The sequence below is a fragment of the Anolis sagrei genome, chromosome X (assembly GCF_037176765.1).
Source record: "Anolis sagrei isolate rAnoSag1 chromosome X, rAnoSag1.mat, whole genome shotgun sequence".
In the NCBI taxonomy this organism is placed as follows: Eukaryota; Metazoa; Chordata; class Lepidosauria; order Squamata; family Dactyloidae; genus Anolis; species Anolis sagrei.
The window spans coordinates 101,152,365-101,178,685 of record NC_090034.1 but is presented as its reverse complement, the minus strand read 5'-3'; the positions used below and the strand labels follow the sequence as shown (position 1 = coordinate 101,178,685).

Sequence of the window (26,321 nt, the reverse complement as noted above, 5' to 3'; positions counted from 1 at the left end):
TTGGTTTCCCTATGGATGTCCCGGTCCTCAAACACTCTCTGCTTCATTCGGAAAAACGCTGCACTCAGAGCTCAGGTGGTGTTGAATTTCAGTGTCACACATTCCCAATAGGAAAGGGTGCCTTACTTTATATATTAGCTGCCTTAAAATTGGCCCATTCACGGAATGAGGGACACTCTAAATGAAGAGCCAGCTAATAGCAGCACTGGATATCACTTTTGCCAATTGTCAGGTCTATTTGTGTTGTGGGAAGATTTGGCAGGCTTTGGAGGGTCAGTGGAAGCAGACTATTTTGAATTGAGAATGTTTTTGGAAATTTTGTTGTTAAACTTAGTTTATAAACTTTGGCGGCTCTCAGAGGCTGCATTTTGGATACCCCCGATGTACACTCACACTCAAAAAATTATGCATAAACAACATTGGCAATAGGCTTGACAAGAGGGCCATTCCAGTGTGTGGCATTCAGAACATTTAAATAATTAAGAAATGTGTTATTGAAGGCTTTAAAGACCAGAATCACTGGGTTGCTATGAGTTTCCCAGGCCATATGGCCATGTTCTAGAAGCACTCTCTCCTGACGTTTCACCTACATCTACAGCAGAGGTTGTGAGGTCTGTTGGAAACTAAGCAAGTGAGGTTTATATATCTGTGGAATAATGACCAAGGTGGGAGAAAGAACTCTTGTTTGCTTGAGGCAAGTGTAAATGTTGTGACTGGCCACCTTGATTAGCATTGAATAGCTTTGCAGCTTCAAAGCTTGGCTGCTCCTGCCTGGGGGAATCCTTTGTTGGGAGGTGATTAGCTGGCCCTGATTGTTTCCTGTCTGGATTTCCCCTACTTTTTGAGTGTTGCTCTTTATCTACAGCCCTAATTTTAGAGGTTTTTTAAATTAAAAAAATACTGGTATCCAGATTGTGTTCATTTTCATAGTTTCCTATCGAAATTGTCCACATGCTTGTGGATTTCAGTGGCTTCTCTGTGTAGCCTGACATGGTGGTTGTGAGAGTGGTCCAGCATTTCTGTGTTCTCAGATAATATGCTGTGTCCAAGTTGGTTTATCAAGTGCTCTGCTATGACTGACTTCTCTGGTTGAAGTAGTCTGCAGTGCCTTTCATGTTCCTTGATTCGTGTTTGGGCAATCCTGTGTTTGGTGGTCCCTATGTAGACTTGTCCACAGGGATGTGGGTGAAACATCAGGAGAGAATGCTTCTAGAACATGGCCAGACAGCCTGAAAGACTCACAGAAACCCATTAAGAAATCTTCTCTGAAATCATCTCCTTCCTTTAGTGGCAAACCCCATAGTGATAAGTGATGGGGAGGATGAGGGGAAACGTGTTCTTCCCACTGAAGGCAACCTTCATTTTGTCAACCTGCTGTATTCTCATTTTTCTCTAGCCATAATACTTTCAAACTCCTAAGTGGCAGTGACCTCTCTCTGCTGTGTCATGGCACTTCTCAAAGTTGCAAATGATTGGTAGATACCATAGGTGAGACTGACTGGAGCAAAGCAAAATCACAGGGCATGTTAGAGTCTTTTATTGACCAATGTTTTGAAAATATTTCAAATAAATCCAATGAGCAACAAGTGAGAATCTGTGGAAGGTGCTTTCTTACTGCGAAGATGCCATGATACTCGAGACACCTGGAAGAAAACAGGCAAAGATTCAGAAAAGGTGATGCTAGCTCCAGTTGAATTCAATAGAGCTTGGAAAAGTTACATTTTGGGAGTATATTTCCCAAAATTCTCAGTTAGTTTGGCCATGCTGTTTGGAACATTTCGGAGTGATACACCAAACCTCAATTAATCTTAACAGCAGTGGGCAAATTGCAGCTTGCAGGCATTAAGATATATATATTTTTGCTCAATCGTGCCCTTTATAATAATAATAATAATAATAATAATAATCCTTTACTTATACCCCACTACCATCTTCGCAGGACTTGGTGCAGCTTACAATAGGGCCGAGCACAAATACATCAATAAAACACAACAACAATACAACGATAAATAACTCATAACAAAGCAAAACAATAACAATAATTTTACAATGAGCAAACTCAGGTCTGTGTGCATGCTTTATATGTAAAACACAGAAGCTGGGTTTCTTTGATATTCAGTTTTCAACTGCAGGAAAGACAATACTGTTTGCAAGTCAACTCCTGTTTTGTTTAGAGAAGGCATCAAAATACAGAAACAAACATGGCTGCCAAGGATGTTTAAAAAGGGTGAATGAGGGGAGACACTTACTATCAAAGTCTATCTTCTCCACAATGTTTTTGGGCTTGATGCTCTCCTCCTGGTTGCAGATAAAGATCGTCCCAGGCTCTGACTCTGTCCAGCCATATTTGCTCATCCAAGACTTGAGTTGGTTGTCTGCAACAAAGAGAAGGAGTTGTGGGTCAGCCTGTGATTGTATCTGATCTTCTTGCTGATGCTCATGGTGGAAATGATGTTCATGATTGGAATGGGGATGGCGTTCCTGATGATGGGCCTGGGGATGAGGGTTTGCTCAGACCTGAGTTTGGTCGTGTCAGGAGCAACAAGTCGCTTCTGTTGTGATAGAATTGGCCGTCTGCAAGGACATTGCCCAGGGGACGCCGGGATGATTTGATGTTTTTATCATCCTTGTGGGAGGCTTCTCTCATGTCCCCGCATGAGGAGCTGAAGCTGAAAGAGGGAGCTCATCCGCCTCTCCTCAGATTCGAACCTGCAACCTGTCGGTCTTCAGTCCTGCCGGCACAGGGGTTTAACCCACTGCGCCACCCGGGGGCTCAGACCTGAGTTAAGTTCAGAAGAGAGGCCTGAGCAAGGCCACATTCCTGGGAGGACCTTTCACCACTTTTCTCAGAACAACAGTTTGAAAACGATGCTGAGATTGATTTGCCAGGTGCAGGAGTTAACGAGGGAGAGGATAGTGAAATCTTGGACAGAAAGCAAAGTTTTAGTAAACAAGAGGCAGAGCTTTCAGAGACTGAGGCAATCGGTTCATCTACAGCAAAAGAAAGATAACAAACGTTTGGTGCAGTGTTTCTCAACCTTCCTGATGCCGCGACCCCTTAATACAGATCCCCATGTTGTGGTGACCCCCAACCATAATATTATTTTCGTTGTTGCTTCATAACTGTAAATTTGCTACTATTACGAATTGTAATGTAAATATCCAATATGCAGAATGTATTTTCATTCACTTGACCAAATTTGGCACAAATACCCAATACACCCACATTTGAATACTACTGGGGTTGGGCGAGGGGTTGATTTTGTCAATTGGGAGTTGTAGTTGCTGGGATCTATAGTTCACCTAAAATCAAAGAGCATTCTGAACTCCACCAATGATGGAATTGAACCAAACTTGGCACACAGAAGTCCCACGACCAACAGAAAATACTGGAAGGGTTTGGTGGGCACTGACCTTGAATTTGGGAGTTGTAGTTCACCTAGATCCAGAGAGCACTGTGGACTCAAACAATGATGGATCTGGACCTAACTTATTATGCCCAAATGTGGCATGTGGGGAAAATAGATCTTGACATTTGGGAGTTGTAGTTGCTGGGATTTATAGTTCACCTACCATCAAAGAGCATTCTGAACCCTATCAATGATAGAATTGGCCCAAACTTCCCACTCAGAACCCCCATGACCAACACAACATACTGTGTTTTCTGATGGTGTTTGGCGACCCCTCTAACACTCCCTCGCGACCCCCTCAGGGGTCCCGACCCCCAGGTTGAGAACCACTGGTTTGGTGGGAAAGTCAAAAAGAATGCTTTCCTTTCAGTTTTGGGTTCTGGAAAAGGTTTATAATGATTCATGGGAGTCAGTTGCCTCAGTTGAGTCAACGTTGTTATTTTATCATGGTCTTGCTTTCAAGTGCTCTGTGTTTCATGTATTATTTATTTATTTATTTACATTTATATACCTCCCCTCTCAGCCCAAGGGCGACTCGGAGCGGTTAACAACAGGCAACAATTTGATGCTAGTGCAGTGACAGCAAAATTTAAAAAATTAAAACAATCATTAAAACTTTAAAATACTAAGAGCAATATAAAACATAAAAATTGTACACAGCATTTAAAAACATTATCAAAGCTTCTCCATATCAAATCATTGCCCGGTTGCATCGTCACTTGTCCGTAATATTATATATCCATGCCATATCTTCGAAAGGACAGGAGGGAGAGGGCCAATCTTATCTCTCTAGGCAGGGCGTTCCACAGTCGAGGGGCCACCACTGAGAAGGCCCTCCCTCCCGTCCCCACCAAACGCATCTGTGAGGAAGGCAGGAGCGAGCAGGGCCTCCCCAGAAGATCTTAGCGTTAGCAACCTGCCTACCGCCCGTTGGACCATTTGAAGCTTCCGAGCAGTCTTCAAAGGCAACCCCACGTAGAGAGTGTTGCAGTAATCTATTCGGGATGTAACCAGAGCGTGGACTACCATGGCCAAGCCAGACTTCCCAAGGTACGGGCGCAGCTGGCGCACAAGTTTTAATTGTGCAAATGCTCTCCCGGCCATCACCGAGACTTGGGGTTCCAGGCTCAGCGATGAATCCAGTATCACACCCAAGCTGCGGACCTGCGTCTTCAGGGGGAGTGCGACCCCATCCAACACAGGCTGTAACCTTATGTCCCGTTTGGCCTTGCGACTGACCAGGAGTACCTCTGTCTTGTCTAAATTCAATTTCAATTTGTTCGCTCTCATCCAGACCGTCACAGCGGCCAGGCACCGGTTCAGGACCTGGACAGCCTCCTTAGTAGCAAGTGGGAAGGACTGATAGAGTTGGACGTCATCTGCGTACAAGTGACACCGTACCCCAAAACTCTGGATGATCTCCCCCAGCGGCTTCATGTAGGTGTTAAACAACATGGGAGACAGCATTGAGCCATTAGAAACCCCACAAGACAACGTACCAAGTTTTTGCCAAGTTTTAGTTTTGCCTATGGAATTTTCCTGCTGTTTGCTTCGTGGTTTCAAGTGCCTTGTCTCATGGATTTCTATGTACTCATGGACCTTGCTATCCTTTGAAGCTTATGGATTTTGGGCTTTTACTGTTTTACTATTTTTACTGCTTTGCCTACATATAACCTACAATAAACTGCTTGCTGATCTTACCAAGCTGGTGTGGTGTTTGAGGTCAGAGGTGTTCCTGCTCTGGTACACGACAGAAGGTCAAGATGGGGGCAGGAAGGGGAGACAGAGGCAATTCTGTGTATTGTCAAAGGCTTTCATGGCCGGAATCACTGGGTTGTTATAGTTTTTTTCGGGCTATATGGCCATGTTCTAGAGGCATTTTCTCCTGACGCTTCGCCTGCATCTATGGCAAGCATCCTCAGAGGTAGTGAGGTCTGTTGGAACTAGGAAAATGGGTTTATATATCTGTGGAATGACCAGGGTGGGACAAAGAACTCTTGTCTGTTGGAGCTAGGTGTGAATGTTTCAATTTGATTAGCATTTGATGGCCTGGCAGTTGTTTGGTGTGGCTTGTTGGTGCCTGGGGCAATCTTTTGTTGAGAGGTGATTAGATGTACCTGATTGTTTCCTCTCTGTTGTTTTGCTGTTGTAATTTTAGAGTCTTTTAATACTGGTAGCCATAGGCAATTCTACTTCACCCTTCAAGGAAGTTACTGTGATAGGAAAACTTAAACACTGTTTCTTGATATCATACAGACTGTTCAAGTCATGAGCTTATACAGGAACAGTTTAGAAAGGGAAGCAAGCAAACACCTGACCCATCACATTGTGTACCCCCTTGCAAACAGGGGTGGATCAGTGGGGTGTGCTTACATACAGAAGTCACTCACCTGTGAGGTCACCCAACATCTTGGCTAGAAGCCAGTGGTCGATGTGTTGGTACGTGATTCCAACTACGTGACAGATAACTGCAAAAAAAAAAAAAAAAAAACAAGACAATAGATACTGGCATTTCAGAGTCTGAAGAAGGAGAAAGAATCATACAATTGTAGAAGGAAGTACACTTACATTTCCTAACAGAGTCCTCAAATCCCGTGATCCCATCCAGGAGAGCTATGTTCTCATCCAATGCTTGCTACCAAACAACAATAACAAATATTTATAAGCATCTAAAATCAAGAACAGAGCATCATATTTGCTATAATTCAGGGCCTTGGAATGAGAGATAATGCCTTTCACTCCACCTTGGTATCACTGAGGGTAACTCTGTTTTATTTTATGAATTAGGGAGTCTTTCTGTATTTTTTTTACTTCCTTAAAAATGACAATCCTATTGTCGAAGGCTTTTATGGCTGGAATCACTGGGTTGTTGTAGGTTTTTTCAGGCTATATGGCCATGTTCTAGAGACATTTTCTCCTGACGTTTCGCCTGCATCTATGGCAAGCATCCTCAGAGGTTGTGAGGTCTGTTGGAAGTAGGAAAATGGCTTTATATATCTGTGGAATGACCAGGGTGAGACAAAGGACTTTTGTCTGCTGGAGCTAGGTGTGAATATTTCAACTGACCACCTTGATTAGCGTTTAATGGCTTGGAAGTGCCTGAGGGGAATCTTCCAAGGAAGAAACCATGAAAATGAACAAAATCTGGCTACCAGTATTAAAAAAACTCAAAAATCACAACAGCAAAACAACAGAGAGTAAACAATCAGGCACATCAAATCACTCTTAACAAAAGATTCCCCCCAGGCACTTACAAGCCATTTAATGCTAATCAAGGTGGTCAGTTGAAACATTCACACCTAGCTCCAGCAGACAAAGGTCCTTGGTTCCACCCTGGTCATTCCACAGATATGTAAACCCATTTTCCTACTTCCAACAGACCTCACTACCTCTGAGGATGCTTGCCATAGATGCAGGCGAAACGTCAGGGGGAAAAAATGCCTCAAGAACATGACCATATAGCCCGGAAAAACCTACAACAACCCAATGACAATCCTGCTTGTTGGAAAGAATCTAACTTCTAATTTCAGAGGAATGCCCTTTCATCTGAACAAAAATAAAGGAAAACACATACAAATGTGATTTTAGAAATTCATCACTCAAAAGGTAAGGCAGACAGCACTGTCTGTGCACTTACTGAAATGTAGAGATCCTTAAAAAGACAACTGTAAAGGGTGGCACTTTTGAGACCGAGCAAACTGAATGAGACAGACATCATTAGGAGTGTGTGGTGTCTAAAACGGTTATAAATGCAAAGAACTTCTGGTTAGAGGTAGAGGCTTGGCTTACCCAGAAAGCCTGAAAGTGGCATGTCTCCAACAGCTCACCCAAGTATAAGATTTGACGGATTGGTTTCTCTTCTTGCTGGAAGAAATGGCATTAAGGAAACTGGATATAAAAGAATTAGGTTTCGTAGAACTTCCGATGGAAAAAGATAATTCCGGGGATTACAGGAACTTTTAAACTGCTTTTTGGTGTTAACTGTTGGTCCTAATCAGTGCTGCCATTATCTACTGTTACCTTTAGTAGCTTCCTAAACAGATAGCCTAAACCAGGAGTCCTCAAACTTTTTAAACAGAGGGCCAGGTCACAGTCCCTTAAACTGTTGGAGGACCTGATTAAAATTAGAAGAAAAAAAATCAATGAATTTCTGTGCACACTACACATATCTTATTTGTAGTGCAACAAAAACCACTTAAAAACAATACAATAATTAAAATGAAGAACAATTTTATAAATATAAACTTATTAGTATTTCAGTGGGAAGTGTGGGCCTGCTTTTGGCTGATGAGATAGGATTGTTGTTGTTGTGTGCTTTCAAGTCGTTTCAGACTTAGGTTGACCCTGAGTGAGGGCTGTTTAAATGACCTTGGAAGGCTGTATCTGGCCCTTGGGCCTCAGTTTGAGGACCCCTGATCTAGAAACTTAAGATCGTCTGGGGATGCCCTGCTCTTGATCCCGCCTTCCTCGCAGGTGCGCCTGGCGGGGACGAGAGATAGGGTCTTCTCAGTGGTGGCCCCTCGGCTGTGGAACTCCCTCCCTAGGGATATTAGATCGGCCCCCTCCCTCCTGACTTTTCGAAAAAGTAAAAACTTGGCTCTTCGAGCAAGCGTTTGGAAATACAGCGCAATAAATAATTATGAACTATGAAGAATGAACATAGAACAGCTAGACCAGGGGTCCTCAAACTTTTTAAGCAGAGGGCCAGTTCACAGTCCCTCAAACTGTTGGAGGGCCAGATTATAATTTGGAAAAAAGAACACTTTAAAACCATATAATAATTAAAATGAAGGACAATTTTAATAAATGTAAACTTATTAGTATTTCAATTGGAAGTGTGGGCCTGCTTTTGGCTGATGAGATAGGATTGTTATTGTTGTGTGCTTTCAAGTCATTTCAGACTTAGTTTGAGCCTGAGTGAGGGCCGGATAAATGACCTTGGAGGGCCGTATCCGGCCCCCGGGCCATAGTTTGAGGACCCCTGGCCTAAACTAATCCTGCTGAGTAGAGATAATGTTCATCACAACCCTTTAAGCTCCACTGATTTTGCTATAATAATAATATATTTTATTTCTATTCCGGGCTATCTCCCCAAGGGGACATCTACGGCAAATACTCAATGCCATTATACAATTAACAAAGACAGACAATACATAAACAAAGGCAAAGACTTTCCCAATTTTTTCCATTTCTGGCACCTGGAGGCTGTGCTCAACTCTGGCCATGGGGAGTTGGGGGGTGCTGCCACTCTATCTTCTAGGCTGAGGAGCTTTGTCCTTCCAAGATGGTCTCCCAATCAAAACCACCGGTACATCCTTAAGGGCACCTTTTATTACCTCCCCGCTTTAAAGTGATACCTATTTATCAATTCACATTTCTGTTTTCGATCTGTTAGGTGGTCAGGGAACTGGGCTGATGGCAGGTGCTCATCCTGACCCGAGCTTGAACTGCCAACCTTTCGATCAGCAGGATTTTCTGCAGCTCAGTAGTTTAGCCCACTGTGCTAAGCAGCGCTAACGTGTGTTCCTGCTTGTTAGGGTTGTGCAGCTTAAGGGTAATGATGATTCGGAGGTCCTAACATTGGAAGATTTACTATGGTAGGATGGTAACAACCTGCTCTTCCCTTCAGCTTTCTCTGCTATGGAATACTTTCTCTTCGGGGGCCTAAAGTGCGCTGCTCCCCTTATTCCAAGACCACGTGAAAATATTCATCAAAAGTTTTTGGAGTCTAACTGTTTTTATATCAAACCTTCATTTTAAACTATTTAACCTGTTTCAATCTCTATTTTTTTAAAGTTCCTAAGTATCAAAGTTTGTCTGAAGTTCATGGTTGAGTAAAATTGAAAGCCAGCCACTATTGGCACACTGCAGTGCCTTCCCCTTGGATCAAGGATACATGCGCTTGGTCAATCATACATTTGCAGAGTGTGAAGTCTGTGTGGGGCAGGTTGGTCAGGGCCTTCAGGAGGATCTGGGCAGTCACTGTGGTTTGGAATAAGGCAGGGTTAAACTGATACCTGGAAGAGAAAGAGAGTATCTTGAGACTCCAAGAAGATGGGATAGGAACAATTCCGTAGATCTTTTGGCCCAACAGGTATGGCTTTTCCACTTCAACTGCACTTGTAATCAGATATATACTAATAAGTTTTCCAGCCTCTACAGTTTTGTACCACAGCTGTGAGGCTGTCATTCATAGACCCACTTTATAGGAGAATCACTAAGCTCAAACAAACCACAGCTGGGCCAAGACTAGAATATGACAGTCCACCTTCTGTAGCAAAATTGGCAAACAGTACAAATATCTGTCCAACATCTAGTGTGCCTTGAGCAGCATCATTCTGAGTTTTTGCAATGTCAGGGAAGCATACAGTAACACTTACAGTTTGAGCACAGCCAGGTTGGCCTCCAAGTCATAGGCGTTCTCTTTGGCCTGGGTCTCCACATAGTGCTCCAACGTGGCCAGGTTCTCTGGGTTATATCTGAGGAAAGGATGACAACAACATGAAGAAGCATCTAGAGCAAAGTACTGAAGAACGCCAAACAAACTTTGTTCTAGAGTTATGGAAAGGTTGGGTCCTGCTGCAAGAGAGACCCTGGGGCCTGAGTACTGCCATCCAGCTTTGCTACCTGCTCAGCCCTAGGTTTACCCAGGAGACCTGCAGCCACACCCTCATTCCAGCCAGCTGGCCCAGCAGCCTCCAAGGAGAGAACATGGCCCCCGCAGCCTCACCGCATGGCTACTTTAATGGCCGTGCCACCCATTGCCCGGCTGCCGGGACACCTGCGTGGGGTGCCTCCATGGCCACGGCGCCCATCATTTGGACATTGGAACACATGTGCCAGTTCTCAATTTCGGGGTTCCCCTGCCTCGCCTGTTGCTTCTGGTCACTTATTCCATCAGCCCATTTTGGCTGGGATTGAATGTTTACTTTTAAGCTTTTTCAATGTATTTATATTTGAATTGTTCAATTATATGTCATGTTTATTACTGTATGTTTAAATTGATATGTCATGTTTATTATTATACTAGCTGTGCCCTGCCACGCGTTGCTGTGGCCTATAGTAAAACTTATCAAAGTTGAGGTAGATATCTGGACTATTATGAAAGAGAGGTCCCTACCCATTCCTTCCCCCTTTTCCTCCCCCTTTCTCTCCTTTCTTCCTTCTCTACCTCTTTCTTTCTTTCCTTCTTTCACTCCTTGGTTTCATCCTTCTCTCTTTCCTTCATTCCCTCCCCCTTTCTTCCTTTGCCTTCCTTCCCTCCCTGTTTGCTTCCTTCTTTCTCTTTTTATTTCCTTTTATTTCACCACCATCATAACAATAACAATAATGCAATGCATTGCCTCTGGGACCTGACACCTCTCCCATTCCCCCTAAAAGGGTCTCAGAGGAAGAATAGCATGATAATAATCATAGAAATAACAACCTTTACCCGCCACGTGTTGCTGTGGCCAATCTTCCCTCTTTCTCTCCTTCTTTCCCTCCCTCCCTCCTTCCTTCCTTCCTTCCCATCTTTCCTTCTCCTCTTCTTTCTCTATCTCTTTCCTTCCTTCCCCCTTTTTCTTTCTCTTCTGCTGTCTCTCTTTTCTTTCCTTCCATCTTTCCTTTTCTTTCCTTTTCTTCTTCCTCTAACTTTCCTTCCTTCTCCCTTTTTCTTTACCTCCCTTTCTCTTTCTTCCTTCTTTCCTTCCTTCCTGTCTTTCCTAGATTTTGACAGGGCGGGAAGGGGCGGGGTGGGGTTTGGAGGTGGCCTGAAGTAAAAGGAGGTAAGATTGGGGCAGGGGAGTGATGGAGCGTGGGGTTGCGTGTGTGTGTGCGGCAGCGGGGGGAGTGATGGAGCGTGGGGTTGCATGTGTGTGTGCAGCGGCGGGGGGAGTGGGGTTGCGTGTGTGTGTGCAGCGGCGGGGGGAGTGGGGTTGCGTGTGTGTGCGGCGGTGGGGGGAGTGATGGAGCGTGGGGTTGTGTGTGTGTGTGCGGCGGCGGGGGGAGTGATGGAGCCTGGGGTTGCGTGTGTGTGTGCGGCGGCGGGAGTGGGGTTGCGTGTGTGTGCGGCGGTGGGGAGAGTGATGGAGCGTGGGGTTGCGTGTGTGTGTGCGGCAGGGTGTGTGTGTGTGTGCGGGAAGCGGCGCGGCTTGGAGTGGGCATGGTTTCCGCAGAGGGAACGTTGGCCGGAAGGCCATGTGCGCGCGCAATGGAACTTGCGGCTGGGCGCCAATGCACATGCTCAGTTGTTTTGCCGTTTTGTGAGTGTGTTGTGTTGTTTTTCATTTTGAGTAGATATGTTTGTACCTTGTGGGTTGTGTTATGGGCATGGGAATTTTGGTTAAGTTTCGTTGGGGTTTTTTTGAGTTTTGTTCTTTTGCCGTTTTGTGAGTGTGTTGCTGTGTTGTTTTTCATTTTGAGTAGATATGTTTGTACCTTGTGGGTTGTGTTATGGGCACGGGGATTTTAGTTAAGTTTCGTTGGGGGATTTTTGAGTTTTGTTGTTTTGCCGTTTTGTGAGTGTGTTGTTGTGTTGTTTTTCATTTTGAGTAGATATGTTTGTACCTTGTGGGTTGTGTTATGGGCACGGGGATTTTGGTTAAGTTTCGTTGGGGGATTTTTGAGTTTTGTTGTTTTGCCGTTTTGTGAGTGTGTTGTTGTGTTGTTTTTCATTTTGAGTAGGTATGTTTGTACCTTGTGGGTTGTGTTATGGGCATGGGGATTTTAGTTAAGTTTCGTTGGGGGATTTTTGAGTTTTGTTGTTTTGCCGTTTTGTGAGTGTGTTGTTGTGTTGTTTTTCATTTTGAGTAGATATGTTTATACCTTGTGGGTTGTGTTATGGGCACGGGGATTTTAGTTAAGTTTCGTTGGGGGATTTTTGAGTTTTGTTGTTTTGCCGTTTTGTGAGTGTGTTGTTGTGTTGTTTTTCATTTTGAGTAGATATGTTTATACCTTGTGGGTTGTGTTATGGGCACGGGGATTTTAGTTAAGTTTCGTTGGGGGATTTTTGAGTTTTGTTGTTTTGCCGTTTTGTGAGTGTGTTGTTATGTTGTTTTTCATTTTGAGTAGATATGTTTGTACCTTGTGGGTTGTGGGCATGGGAATTTTGGTTAAGTTTCGTTGGGGGGTTTTTGAGTTTTGTTTCCTCGTTGGATGCCCCTAACAAATTTATATATATAGATGTGTAATGTGGCATTGTATGCCATGGACCCCATTGGGGTGAGAAGAGCGGGGTATAAATGTATTATTATTATTATTATTATTATTATTATTTATCATCCAGAATATGTCATCTCATATTTTCACTAAAAAAAACTACCATGTCTACAAAGTATGTACAATATGTCATTACGGTTGCCACATAAATGTTCATTATCTTTTTTTCCTGTACATCTCATGTTCCATTTCCCCCCTTTTAAAAACAGACTATAAGTGATAGCTTATTAACTACAAACAGGCCCTGAGTTTCAAACATCCAATTAAATTTTTCAAAATCCAATTCTCACAGGGACAGAAAGTGAGGTAGAATCTTCACAACAGGGACACAGACAGCAAAACAAACAAAACAGCGGTGTTGACCCTATACTAAACAAAGTTATATATATATTTGGATGGAGTTACACTTTAAAAATGTACCTGTTCTGACTTATATGCAAATTCATCTTAAGAACAAACCTACAGAACCTATCGTGTTCACAACTTAGGGACTGTCTAAGTCAGGGGTCCTCAAACTTTTTAAACAGAGGGCCAGGTCACAGTCCCTCAAACTGTTGGAGGGCCGGATTATAATTTGAAAAAAACATGAATTAATTCCTATGCACTCTGCACATATTTTATTTGTAGTGCAAAAACACTTAAAAACAATACAATAATTAAAATTAAGAACAACTTAAACAAATATAAACTTATTAGTATTTGAATGGGAAGTGTGGGCCTGCTTTTGGCTGATGAGATTGTTGTTGTTGTGTGCTTTCAAGTCGTTTCAGACTTAGGTTGACCCTGAGCAAGGGCTGGGTAAATGACCTTGGAGGGCTGCATCCGGCCCCCGGGCCTTAGTTTGAGGACCCCTGGTCTAAGTTATGAACAAGATTAAAAAAAACAGTTTAGTGTGAGAACCTCCAATGCAAAATTAATAAAAAAAACAGTCAAAAGGGTCAAGTAACATGGAATCAGAGCTGGAAGAGATTCCCCCAGGGCTATCCAGTCCATTCCCATTCTGCCAGGCAGGAAGACATAATACAAGCATTCTTAACCTCTTCCAACTCACATACAAATTCAACTTAAGAACAAACCTATAGTACCTATCTTGTTTGTAACTTGGAAACTGCCTGTATTCTAAAGAACCACAGTTTAGCGTCAGAACCTCCAGTGCAAAAAAACCAAACCAAACCAAAAACAGACAAAAGCATCAGGTAACATAGAATCAGAGCTGAAAGAGACCCTTGGAGTTATCCAGTCCACTCCCATTCTGCCAGGCAGGAAGACACAATAGCATTCTTGACAGATGGCCATCCAGCCTGTTCAAAAACCTTCAGAGGAGACTCCACCAGGCAGCCTCTTACAAGTCTTTCTAATGCTTAGGTCAGGCATGGGCAAACTTTGGCCCTCCAGGTATTTTGGACTTCAACTTCCACAATTCCTAACAGCTGGTGAACTAGGTTCTTGTGGGGGTTTTTTCGGGCTATAAGGCCATGTTCTAGAGGCATTTCTCCTGATGTTTCGCCTGCATCTATGGCAAGCATCCTCACTACCTCTGAGGATGTTTGTCATAGATGCAGGCGAAACGTCAGGAGAAATGCCTCTAGAACATGGCCCTATAGCCCGAAAAAAAACCCCACAAGAACCTAGTGATTCCAGCCATGAAAGCCTTCAACAATAAGTTGGTGAACTGTTGGGAATTGTGGGAGTTGAAGTCCAAAACATCAGGAGGGGAGGCCGAAGTTTACCCAACCTGTTTTAGCATTTTGATCGCCCTCCTTTTAATCAATTTCCTTCTTGAAACAGAACAGTGTAAGACTGTAACTACCCGGTAGGCTGTTAGGAATTGTGGGAGTTGGAGTCCAAAACACCTAGAGGAAGGGGCGAAGTTGGCTCATGCCTGGCTTAGGTAGAATCTCTTTTCCTATAACTTGAATCCATTGCTGTGTCCTAATCTCTGAAGCAGCAGAGAAAAAGCTTCCATATCTTGTATTGTTGAAGGCTTTCATGCCCGGAATCACTGGGTTGTTGTAGGTTTTTTCGGGCTATATGGCCATGTTCTAGAGCAGAGTTTCTCAACCTGGGGGTCGGGACCCCTGGAGGGGTCACGAGGGGGTGTCAGAGGGGTCACTAAAGACTATCAGAAAACACAGTATTTTCTGTTGGTCATGGGGGTTCTGTATGGGAAGTTTGGCCCAATGCTATCATTGGTTGGGTTCAGAAGGCTCTTTGATCGTAGGTGAACTATAAATCCCAGCAACTACAACTCCCAAATGTCAAGTCTGTTTTCCCCCAAACTCCACCAGAGTTCACATTTGGGCATATTGATTTTCATGCCAAGTTTGGTCCCAACCCATCATTGTTTCGATCCATCATTGTTTTGAGTCCTCTCGGGATGTCGATGAACTACAACTCCAAAACTCAAGGTCAATGTTCACCCAACCCTTCCAGTATTTTCTGCTGGTCATGGGAGTTCTGTGTCCCAAGTTTGGTTCAATTTCATTGTTGGTGGAGTACAGAATACTCTTTGATCGTAGGTGAACTATAAATCCCAGCAACTACAACTCCCAAATGACAAAATCAATCCCTTTCCCCATCCCACCTGTATTTAAATTTGGGCGTATTGGATATTTGTGCCAAAATTGGTCCAGTGAATGATAGCACATCTTACATTATGCTTCATAACAGTAGCAAAATCACAATTGTGAAGTAGCAACGAAAATAATTTTATGATTGGGGTCACCACAACATGAGAAGCTGTATTAAGGGCATTAGGAAGGTTGAGAACCACTGCATTAGGAAGGTTGAGAACCACTGTTCTAGAGGCATTCTCTCCTGACATATCGCCTGCATCTATGGCAAGCATCCTCAGAGGTAGCTATCATTCAACTTTGAGTCTCGGATAACAGAATCAAAGAGTTGGAAGAGACCTCATGGGCCATCCAGTCCAACCCCATTCTGCCAAGAAGCAGGAAAATCACATTCAAAGCACTCCTGACAGATGGCCATCCAGCCTCTGTTTAAAAGACTCCAAAGAAGGAACCTCCACCACACCGCAGCAGAGACTTCCACTGGTGAACAGCTGATTCAGGGGAAGGGAAGGGGAAAGATGTAACCACAGCAACCACAAACTAAAGCCCACCCCTTCCAACCCGTCAATCACTCCCTCTTCCCCTCTCTCTCTCTCAGGACTCTACCTATCGATGCCCTTCAGCAGCTTCCCCACATTCGCTCGCATTTGCTCGAAGAGCGCCATGGCACGCGGAACCGGGAGAAGGAGGAGGAGGAGGAGAAAGGATGCAACAACCACGTCGGAAGCGGAAGAAGCCGGAACGCAACGCACTTCCGGCCCGTTTTCCGCCGAGACATCTCTATGGTCAGTCGGCCATAGAGATTCGGAAGGAGAAGTGCGCATGCGTTGGGAAGACCGCTTTACGTCATCAAAGGGGGTGGAGCTTCTCTTGGGCCAGCTCATTGAGCAGGAAACACAGTGTGCTCGAAAGGCCACCTGGTGGTGCTTTTGAGACAAAGTGTAGTATTATATTTTTAAAAAAATATTTTAGTAATATTAAAATTAAATGCAGTATTATATTTTTCAATAATTTTAATATTTTTTAATAATTATTATATCATCATAATCACGCCTTCCTCTTGGCACGTTTCTCTCTTTCGCCCTCCATTTGTTCCTCTTCAAATTCTGCAGCACTGCTGGTCACAGCTGACCTCCAGCTGGAGGCTTTCCAGTTCTCAGTGTCTACGCCAGAGTTTTTAAGGTTGGCTTTGAGCCCATCTTTCAATCTCTTTTCCTGCCCAACAACATTGCATTTTCTGTTCTTGAGTTCGGAGTAGAGCAACTGCTTTGGGAGACGGTGGCCAGGCATCCGGACAACGTGGCCGGTCCAGCGGAGTTGGTGGCGGAGAACATTGCTTTGATGCTGGTGGTCTTTGCTTCTTCCAGCACGCTGACGTTTGTCTGCTTGTCTTCCCAAGAGATTTGCAGGATTTTACAGAGGCAGCGCTGATGGAATCGTTCCAGGTGTTGCATGTGACGTCTGTAAACAGTCCACATCTCGTAGGCGTACAGCAGGGTTGGGAGGACAATAGCTTTATAAACAAGCACCTTGGTATCCCTACGGATGTCCTGATCCTCAAACACAAGACCAAGAACAAACCATGAGCGTAAAGATGAAGATCCACCCAGAGGAAAAGTGTTCCTGTCATACATCAAGGGAACCACTGACCGCATAGGGAAGCTGATGAGGAAACACAACATACAAACAATCTACAAACCCACCAAGAACATCCAACAAATGCTACGTTCAGCAAAGGACAAGAGGGATCCTCTCACCTCTGCAGGAGTCTACCGTGTACCATGCAGCTGTGGACAAGTCTACAGAGGGACCACCAAACGCAGCAGCATTGCCCAGACACGAATCAAGGAACATGGAAGGCACTGCAGACTACTCCAACCAGAGAAGTCAGCCATAGCAGAGCACCTGATGAACCAACCTGGACACAGCATATTACTTGAGAACACAGAAATACTGGACCACACCAACAACCACCATGTCAGACTACACAGAGAAGCCATTGAAATCCACAAACATGTGGACAATTTCAACAGAAAGGAAGAGACCATGAAAATAAACAAAATCTGGCTACCAGTATTAAAAAACTCTAAAATTACAACAGCAAAACAACAGAGAGGAAACAACCAGGCACAGATTAACACCTCCCAGCAAGAGATTTTCCCAGGCTCAGCCAGGCGTTCAAATGCTAATGAAGGTGATCAGCTGAAACATTCACACCTAACTGCAGCAGGGAAGAGCTCCTTGCCCCACCCCAGCCATTCCACAGATATATAAACCCATTGTCCTAATTCCAACAGACCTCTACCTCTGATGATGCTTGCCATAGATGCAGGCAGAACGTCAGGAGAAATGCCTCTAGAACATGGCTCTATAGCCCGAAAAAATCCACAAGAACCTACTCTCTGCTTCATTTGGAAAAATGCTGCACTCGCAGAGCTCAGTCGGTGCACCATCGTAGGTACAGTTAGTGAAGAGTCAGGCCTATCTATTTTGGGGTTTACACTGATGTCTATGCAACCTGCCTTCAGATCTTAATATAGGGTGATACGTAGTTCTATAAACAACTCAACTAAAAGGTACATATTGAGGCATTGTTGAAGATGCACAAACCCTGTGTCATCACAACATTCACGCTAATGTAGATCTTGTGGTTTGTTGGCTCCTCTACTTTTGATTAGCATAGAATCACAAAATCCTCAAGTTCGTAGAGATCCCCGAAGGTCATCCAGTCCTTATTTTCTTAGGAATATAGGCGAGATATAAATCTATATAAATAAAAATGTAATGTCCGTTTGTGGGATTAACATAACTCAAAAACCACTGGGCGAATTGACACCAAATTTGGACACAAAACACCTAACAATCAGACGAGTGTCTATCGCTCATAAAGACACACACACACACAACCCCAGCGGAACAGACTTAAAAAATCCCAAAATACACCCCATATATACACACACACATACATTCATATACATATACACATGCACACATTCATACACACGTGTATATATATGCACAAACACACACAAATATACACATATACATACATATACACATGCACACATACATGCACACATATATATATACATATCCACACACACAAATATGGATATAGACAAGCACACACATATACATATACACAAATATACATATACACATGCACATACATATCCACATACACAAATATTCATATAGACAAGCACACACATATACACAATATGCATGTACACATATAAACACACAAATACACAAATATATACACACACATATATATACACACATATATACACCCACACACACACATATACACGCAAACACACATATATACACAAATATATACAAACACATATACACACACACACATATATATATATGCAAAAACACACACAAATATACACATATATACATATACGCATGCACACATACATGCACACATGCATATATACATATACACATGCACAGACGTATACATTTCCACATACACAAATATGCATATAGACAAGCACACACATATACACAATATGCATGTACACATATACACACAAATACACAAATATATGCACACACACATATATATATATACACATACATATATATATATATATATATATATATATATATATACATATCCACATACACATATATGCATATAGACAAGCACACACATATATACAATATGCATGTACACATATAAACACACAAATACACAAATATATACACACACACATATATACACACACACACGTATACACGCAAACACACACATATACACAAATATATACAAACACATACACACACACACACATATATATATGCAAAAACACACACAAATATACACATATACATACATATACACATGCACACATACATATATACATATACACCTGCACACACTTATACATATCCACATACACAAATATGCATATAGACAAGCACACACATATAGACAATATGCATGTACACATATAAACACACAAATACACAAATATACACACACACATATATATACCCCCCACACACACATATACACGCAAAGATATATACACAAATATATACAAAATGTTGTGTGTGTGTATATATATACACACACATATATATACACACACATAACACATATACACTGACTGGGCCACAGCAACGTGTGGCAGGGGATGGCTAGTAGTTCAATAAATAAACAACTCCACTAAAAGGTACCCATTGAGGCATTGTTGATGCACAAACCCTATGTGATTACAACACACACACCCCAGTATAGAATCACAGAAGGTCAAAGGTCATCCAGTACAACCCTCCCTCAACAAAAACACAATCCAATCCTTCCCGACAGATGGCCCTCCAGCCTCTGCTTTAAAACACAGAAATGGAGACGCCACCAAATTCTTTTTGGGGTGTTGTGTGATTTCCGAGCTGTATGGGTGCATTCTAGAGGCATTTTCTCCTGACGTTTCGCCTGCATCTATGGCAAGCATCCTCAGAGGTAGTGAGGTCTGTTGGAACTAGGAAAAAGAGTTTCTATATCTGTGGAAAGACCAGGGTGGGACAAAGGACTCTTGTCTGTGAATGTTTCAACTGATCACCTTGATTAGCATTTGATGGCCTGGCAGTGCCTGGGGCAATCTTTTGTTGAGAGGTGATTACATGTACCTGATTGTTTCCTCTCTGTTGTTTTGCTGTTGTAATTTTAGAGGTTTTTTTTTTTAATACTGGTAGCCAGATTTTGTTCATTTTCATGGTTTCCTCCTTTCTGTTGAAATTGTCCACATGCTTGTGGATTTCAGTGGCTTCTCTGTATGGTCTGACCTGGTGGTTGCTGGTGTGGTCCAGCATTTCTGTGTTCTCAAATAATATGCTGTGTCCAGGTTGGTTCATCAGGTGCTCTGCTATGGCTGACTTCTCTGGTTGAAGTAGTCTGCAGTGCCTTTCATGTTCCTTGATTCGTGTTTGGGCAATGCTGCATTTGGGGGTCCCTATGTAGACCGTATACCATGCAGCTGTGGACAAGTCTACATAGGGACCACCAAACGCAGCACCCAATCTGGGACATCTAATCACCTCCCAACAAAATTGCAACAGCACAACAGAGAGGAAACAATCAGGGACATCTAATCATCTCTCAACAAAAGTTTGCTCCAGGCACAGTCAGGCCATTGTATGCTAATCAAGGTGGTCAGTTGAAACATTCACACCTAGCTCCAGCAGACAAGAGTCCTTTGTCCCACCCTGGTCATTCCACAGATATATAAACCCATTTTCCTAGTTCCAACAAACCTCACTACCCCTGAGGATGCTTGCCATAGATGCAGGCGAAATGTCAGGAGAGAATGCCTCTAGAACATGGCCATATAGCCCGACAAAACCTACAAAAACCCAGTGATTCCGGCCATGAAAGACTTCGACAATACAAAGGCCTTTTTATTGAAGCAGGCCTATTTATTGGATTAAATTGGGATATAAACAACTCCATTAAAAGGGACCAAAAGAGGAAGAGCCGAAGGTGCACAAGCCCAATATGAACTCCACATCCCTCTCATCGAGATCTTGCGCACTCCTCTCGGGGCTCGCATAAAACCAATCATGCTTCAAATCAGGAAGCAGAGCACTGAGAAATTTATCAGCGGCTCTGACCACATTGCTTCTGACGCCTACGCCCGAAAAGGCATCAGCCCTGCAGCCTCCGCTTCGTCAAGCTGAAGAATGGATGCCCAAGAACGAGCCGCTCTAGATATTTCCACCAGAAACCCTCAAGAAGACTTTGAACTTCTGCAGAGAGTTGGCGGAGGGACCTATGGGGAAGTCTTTAAGGTAACCACACACCCTTCTTGCCTGGAAAGTTTGTCTCAGGTAGCACATTGGGGCACACTGGGCTGTATCGTTTTCTTTATGGGTTAATCAAACTCACAACCTCTGAGGATACTTGCCATAGATGCAGGCGAAACGTCAGGAGAGAATGCTTCTAGAACATGGCCATATAGCCCGAAAAAAATCTACAACAACCCAGTAATCAAACTGTGTTTCATTGTGGGACATTGGAGCACATTGGACTGTATCGTTTTCCTTGTGAGTTAATCAAACTCACAACTTCTGAGTATTCTTGCCGTAGATGCAGGCGAAATGTCAGGAGAGAATGCTTCTAGAACATGGCCATATATACAGTAATGGCCATATACACAGTAATCAAACTGTGTTTCATTGTGGGACATTGGAGCACATTGGACTGTATCGTTTTCTTTATGGGTTAATCAAACACAACCTCTGAGGATTCTTGCCGTAGATGCAGGCGAAATGTCAGGAGAGAATGCTTCTAGAACATGACCATAAAGCCCGAAAAACCTACAACAACTCAGTAATCAAACTGTGTTTCATTGTGGGACATTGGAGCAAATTGGACTGTATCATTTTCTTTATGGGCTAATCAAACTCACAACCTCTGAGGATTCTTGCCATAGATGCAGGCGAAATGTCAGGAGAGAATGCTTCTAGAACATGGCCATATAGCCCGAAAAACCTACAACAACCCAGTAATCAAACTGTGTTTCATTGTGGGACATTGGAGCACATTGGACTGTATCGTTTTCTTTATGGGCTAATCAAACACACAACCTCTGAGGATTCTTGTCATAGATGCAGGCGAAATGTCAGGAGAGAATGCTTCTAGAACATGACCACATAGCCTAAAAAACCTGCAACAACCCAGTAATCAAACTGTGTTTCATTATGGGACGTGGCAGATGATAATAAATAAATATGAGGTTTAAAACAAAGGAGAGTAAGAAAATACATTAAAAAAACACACACAATGTGTGCCGTGGAACTCACAGCCACATGATAAAAGCTGAAAAGTGAGTTTGCGATCACATTTCTTTGTGTTGTCTTTGTGTTGTTGGACACTTTTATGGCCGGAAGCACTAGATTGCTGTAAGTTTTTCGGGCTGTATGGCCATTTTTTTGTCGTATCAGGAGAGACTTGAGAATCTGCAAGTCGCTTCTGGTGTGAGAGAATTGGCCGTCTGCAAGAACGTTGCCCAGGGGACGCCCGGATGATTTGATGTTTTATCATCCTTGTGGGAGGCATCTCTCATGTCCCTGCATGAGGAGCTGGAGCTGGTAGAGGGAGCTCATCCGCCTCTCCCAGGATTCGAACCTGTGACCTGTTGGTCTTCAGTCCTGCCAGCACAGGGGTTTAACCCACTGCGCCAATGGGGGTTGTATGGCCATGTTCCAGAAGCATTGTCTCCTGATGTTTCGCCCACATCTATGGCAGGCATACCTCAGAGGTTGTGGGGTACGTATATTGGAAACTAAGCAAAGGAGTGGGTTGTTGTAGGTTTTTTCGGGCTGTATGGCCATGCTCTAGAAGCATTCTCTCCTGACGTTTCGCCCACTTCTATGGCAGGCATCCTCAGAGGTTGTGGGGTACGTATATTGGAAACTAAGCAAAGGAGTGGGTTGTTGTAGGTTTTTTTGGGCTGTATGGCCATGGTCTAGAGGCATTCTCTCCTGACGTTTCGCCCACATCTATGGCAGGCATCCTCAGAGGTTGTGGGGTACATATATTGGAAACTAAGCAAGGGAGGTTTATATATCTGTGGAATGTTCTGGGGGGGAGAAATCCACAGATATATAAACTGCTGAACTTGCTGACCAAAAGGTCACAGGTTCAAATTTGGGGAGTGGCGTGAGCTCTCATTGTTAGCCCCAGCTTCTGCCAACCGAGCAGTTCCAAAACATGCAAATGTGAGTAGATCAATAGGTACCGAAGGTAACTGCACTCGATGCAGTCTGCCAACCTAGCAGTTCCAAAACATGCAAATGTGAGAAGATCAATAGGTACCGCTCCAGCGGGAAGGTAACAGCGCTCCATGCAGTCATGCCGGCCACCTGACCTTGAAGGTGTCTATGGACAACGCCGGCTCCTCGTCTTAGAAATGGAGATGAGCACCAACCCGCAGAGTCAGACACAACTAGACTTAATGTCAGAAGGAAACTTTTACCTTTACCTTACTCACATGCATGAAATGGAAGGGCTGTGGGCCAAATGCAGCCCACCGTGTCCTTTTATGTGTCTCTCCAAATGGTGGACTTCAACTCCCCTAATCCTCATCATTAGACATCATGACTAAAACTGATGTACGTTGGGATGGAGGGACATCTGGAAGTTTGCAGTTTATTGAGGAGAGTGAGATTTGAATGTTGATTCAAAGCTTGTAGATTGGATGCCTGACTTTAAAATGTCCTTTCAACTTTTCCCAACTTCAGAGCCACAAGGGCTGTTGGGTCGCAATTATGATCCCCAATCCACATAATTAAAAGTGATGGGAGTTGTCATTCAATAACATCTGGGGACCCAAAACTGGGTAAAATCTAAATAATACCAAGCACTATGTATCTCCATTATTATTTAGTAAAGAGGCCTGGAAATAAACAAACAAACAAACAAATACATCTATTTATCTTTAGGTCTATTTAATAATTCATAATAATAGTAATTATTATTTTTATTTTGCAAACAATACTTATGTTAATACATAAATAATAGTTGTCATTATTATTATTATTATTATTATTATTACTAGCGGTCCCCTGCCACACGTTGCTGTGGCCTGGAAAATAAAGTAATGAGAAAGTGTTGGTTTCTAATATATGTAATTTATTTATGCTTGTGGGTAAACAGTATTTCTTGCTGTTTCTTTGTCAGTGTTGATGTGGAGATTGTCTGGTTTGCCCACCCTGGAACATGCAACATATCATTGTCCTTCTTTAAGGGTCCCTTTCAAATCTATGATACTATATCTGTCTCTGTGTGTGAGGATCATATCTATCTATCTCTATCTATCTATCTATCTATCTATCTATCTATCTATGGCTGAATGGCTCTTTGTCAGGAGGGCTTTGATTACGTTTTCTTGCCCTGATGAAGGGAATTGGACTGGATGGACTTAAGTATTTTCTGTTGGACATGGGGGTTCTGTGTGGGAAGTTTGCCCCAATTCTGTCATTCATGGGGTTCAGAATGCTCTTTGATTGTAGGTGAACTGTGAATCCCAGTGACTACAACTCCCAAATGTCAAAGTCTATTTCCCCCAAACTCCATCTGTGTTCATATTTGGGCGTATTGAGTGCTTGTGCCAAGTTTAGTCCAGATCCATCATTGTTTGAGTCCACAGTGCTCTCTGGATGTAGGTGAACTACAACTCCCAAACTCAATGTCAATGCCCAGTTTCTAGTGTTGTCTATTGGTCATGGGAGTTCTGTGTGCCAAGTTTGGTTCAATTCCATCGTTGATGGAGTTCAGAGTGCTCTTTGATTGTAGGTGAACTATAAATCCCAGCAACTACAACTCGCAAATGAAGAAATCATAGTTTTTGAGTGATGGTCACTCCTTGTGTTGTGAGATGTTTTGTTGCCAAATTTGGTGTGATTTCGTTCATTGGTTCTTTTGTTTTTAAGGTACTAATTATGCACTGAACATTTTAATATATATAGATTATTATTATTTAGCAAAGAGGCCTGGAAAGAAAGAAAGAAATTTATTTATTTATTTTTATATCTCTTTGTCAAATATTATTATTATTGTTTTGCAAATAGTAGCAATTATCTTGGAGGATCACATTATTTTCAAGCAAATCATAGTAATTATTTTTGTAATAGCAATTATTATTTAGCAAATCATACTCATTGTTATATAACAAATAATAGTTATTATTGTAATAGTTGTTATTATTAAGCAAATAATAGTTATAATTATTATTTAGAAATTATTATTATGTTATGTAATAGTAATTATTATTATTATTATTATTGAGCAAATAATCATAAGTTTTATAATTACTTAGCAAATCATAGTAACTATTATTTATTTATTTATTATTTGCACTTGTTAACCGCCACTCTCAGCCCGAGGGCGACTCGTGGCGGTGTACAAAACATAGAACATAGAAAGGACAACGGTTTACAGTAGATCAAGACCATAACACAACATCTTACGAATACACAACTAATTAAACTAAAAATCCGCTTCGTCTTGTTTGGGGTCATAATCAATCTCATAGTCATAGTCCATTCCGGTGGTCATTCCAAAAACATAGCACTTAATTGAAGGCCTTTTCGAAGAGCCAGGTTTTCAGGCCCTTGCGGAAGGCCATGAGGGAAGGCGCCTGTCTGATTTCAGCAGGGAGGGAGTTCCATAGCCGGGGGGCCACCACCGAGAAGGCCCGCTCTCTCGTCCCCGCCAGGCGTGCCTGTGAGGCAGGTGGGACCGAGAGAAGGGCCTCCCCAGATGATCTCAAGGTCCTCGTGGGCTCGTAGGCCGAGATGCGGTTCTCAAGGTATTTTGGGCCGGAATCGTTTAGGGCATTGTAGGATAACACCAGCACCTTAAATTGGGCCCGGTAGCAAATCGGCAGCCAGTGGAGCTGGGACAGCAAGGGCGTTGTGTGCTCCCTGCGTCCCGCTCCGGTTAACAACATGGCTGCCGCGCGCTGGACTAGCTGGAGCTTCCGGGCCGTCTTCAAGGGCAGCCCCATGTAGAGAGCGTTGCAGTAGTCAAGGCGGGATGTGACCAAAGCGTGTACCACCGTGGCCAAGTCAGACTTCCCAAGATACGGGCGCAGCTGGCGCACGAGCCGAAGCTGTGCAAATGCTCCCCTGGTCACCGCTGAAACCTGGGGATCCAGGCTCAGCGATGAGTCCAGGGTCACACCCAAGCTGCGAACCTGCGCCTTCAAGGGGAGTGCGACCCCGTCCAGCACAGGCTGTAACCCTATATCCCGTTCGGCCTTGCGACTGACCAGGAGTACCTCTGTCTTGTCTGGATTTAATTTCAGTTTGTTTGCCCTCATCCAGACCGTCACAGCGGCCAGGCACCGGTTCAGGACTTCGACAGCCTCCTTAGTAGCAGGTGGAAAGGAGTGACAGAGTTGGACGTCATCTGCGTACATTATTATTATTATTGACACAAAAGCACAGTATGTCATAGCAAATGAGATCTATATGCTGGATTTCGTATCACAAAATCACAAGTCGAACCCTTCCCAAGCGTCTAGGACTGTGTGATGTATTTTTGAATGATACGCGCAGATCCAAGTCAGGTAGCCTTTTGCAATTGACAGATTGCGATTTTGTCATTGTTTATTGTTTC

The 26,321-nt window shown here is 43.2% G+C and overlaps 2 protein-coding genes across 2 annotated transcripts in view; one reads left to right on the top strand and one right to left on the bottom strand.

Annotated features, from left to right (window-relative positions):
- Positions 1–1,514: 1,514 nt before the first annotated feature.
- On the bottom strand, positions 1,515–15,912 carry LOC132782182 (eukaryotic translation initiation factor 3 subunit K). Its single transcript, XM_067460986.1, has 8 exons — positions 15,788–15,912; positions 9,791–9,889; positions 9,307–9,427; positions 7,200–7,274; positions 5,979–6,045; positions 5,801–5,878; positions 2,250–2,375; positions 1,515–1,643 (listed from the first exon to the last, which is right to left on the bottom strand). The coding sequence occupies exons 1-8, from the start codon at positions 15,844–15,846 to the stop codon at positions 1,612–1,614; spliced, it is 657 nt and encodes a 218-aa protein (XP_067317087.1). The 5' UTR covers positions 15,847–15,912; the 3' UTR covers positions 1,515–1,611.
- A 4,574-nt stretch (positions 15,913–20,486) lies between these two features.
- Positions 20,487–26,321, top strand: part of LOC137094955 (mitogen-activated protein kinase kinase kinase kinase 1-like) — a 69,019-nt gene continuing 63,184 nt past the window's right edge. The window contains exon 1 of the mRNA XM_067460985.1: positions 20,487–20,986. Coding sequence (XP_067317086.1) covers positions 20,879–20,986 — 108 coding nt within the window. The 5' untranslated portion in view covers positions 20,487–20,878. The remainder of the gene's footprint in view (positions 20,987–26,321) is intronic.

Excerpts from the sequence above, each read along its gene's own strand:
- LOC132782182 (XM_067460986.1), bottom strand. The coding sequence starts at position 15,846 with ATGGCGCTCTTCGAGCAAATGCGAGCGAATGTGGGGAAGCTGCTGAAG. Across the intron at positions 9,428-9,790 it reads AACCTGGCTGTGCTCAAACT|GTATCAGTTTAACCCTGCCT; the intron begins GTAAGTGTTACT and ends TTTCTCTTCCAG. Across the intron at positions 7,275-9,306 it reads GTATGATTGACCAAGCGCAT|CAAGAAGAGAAACCAATCCG; the intron begins GTATCCTTGATC and ends CATTTCTTCCAG.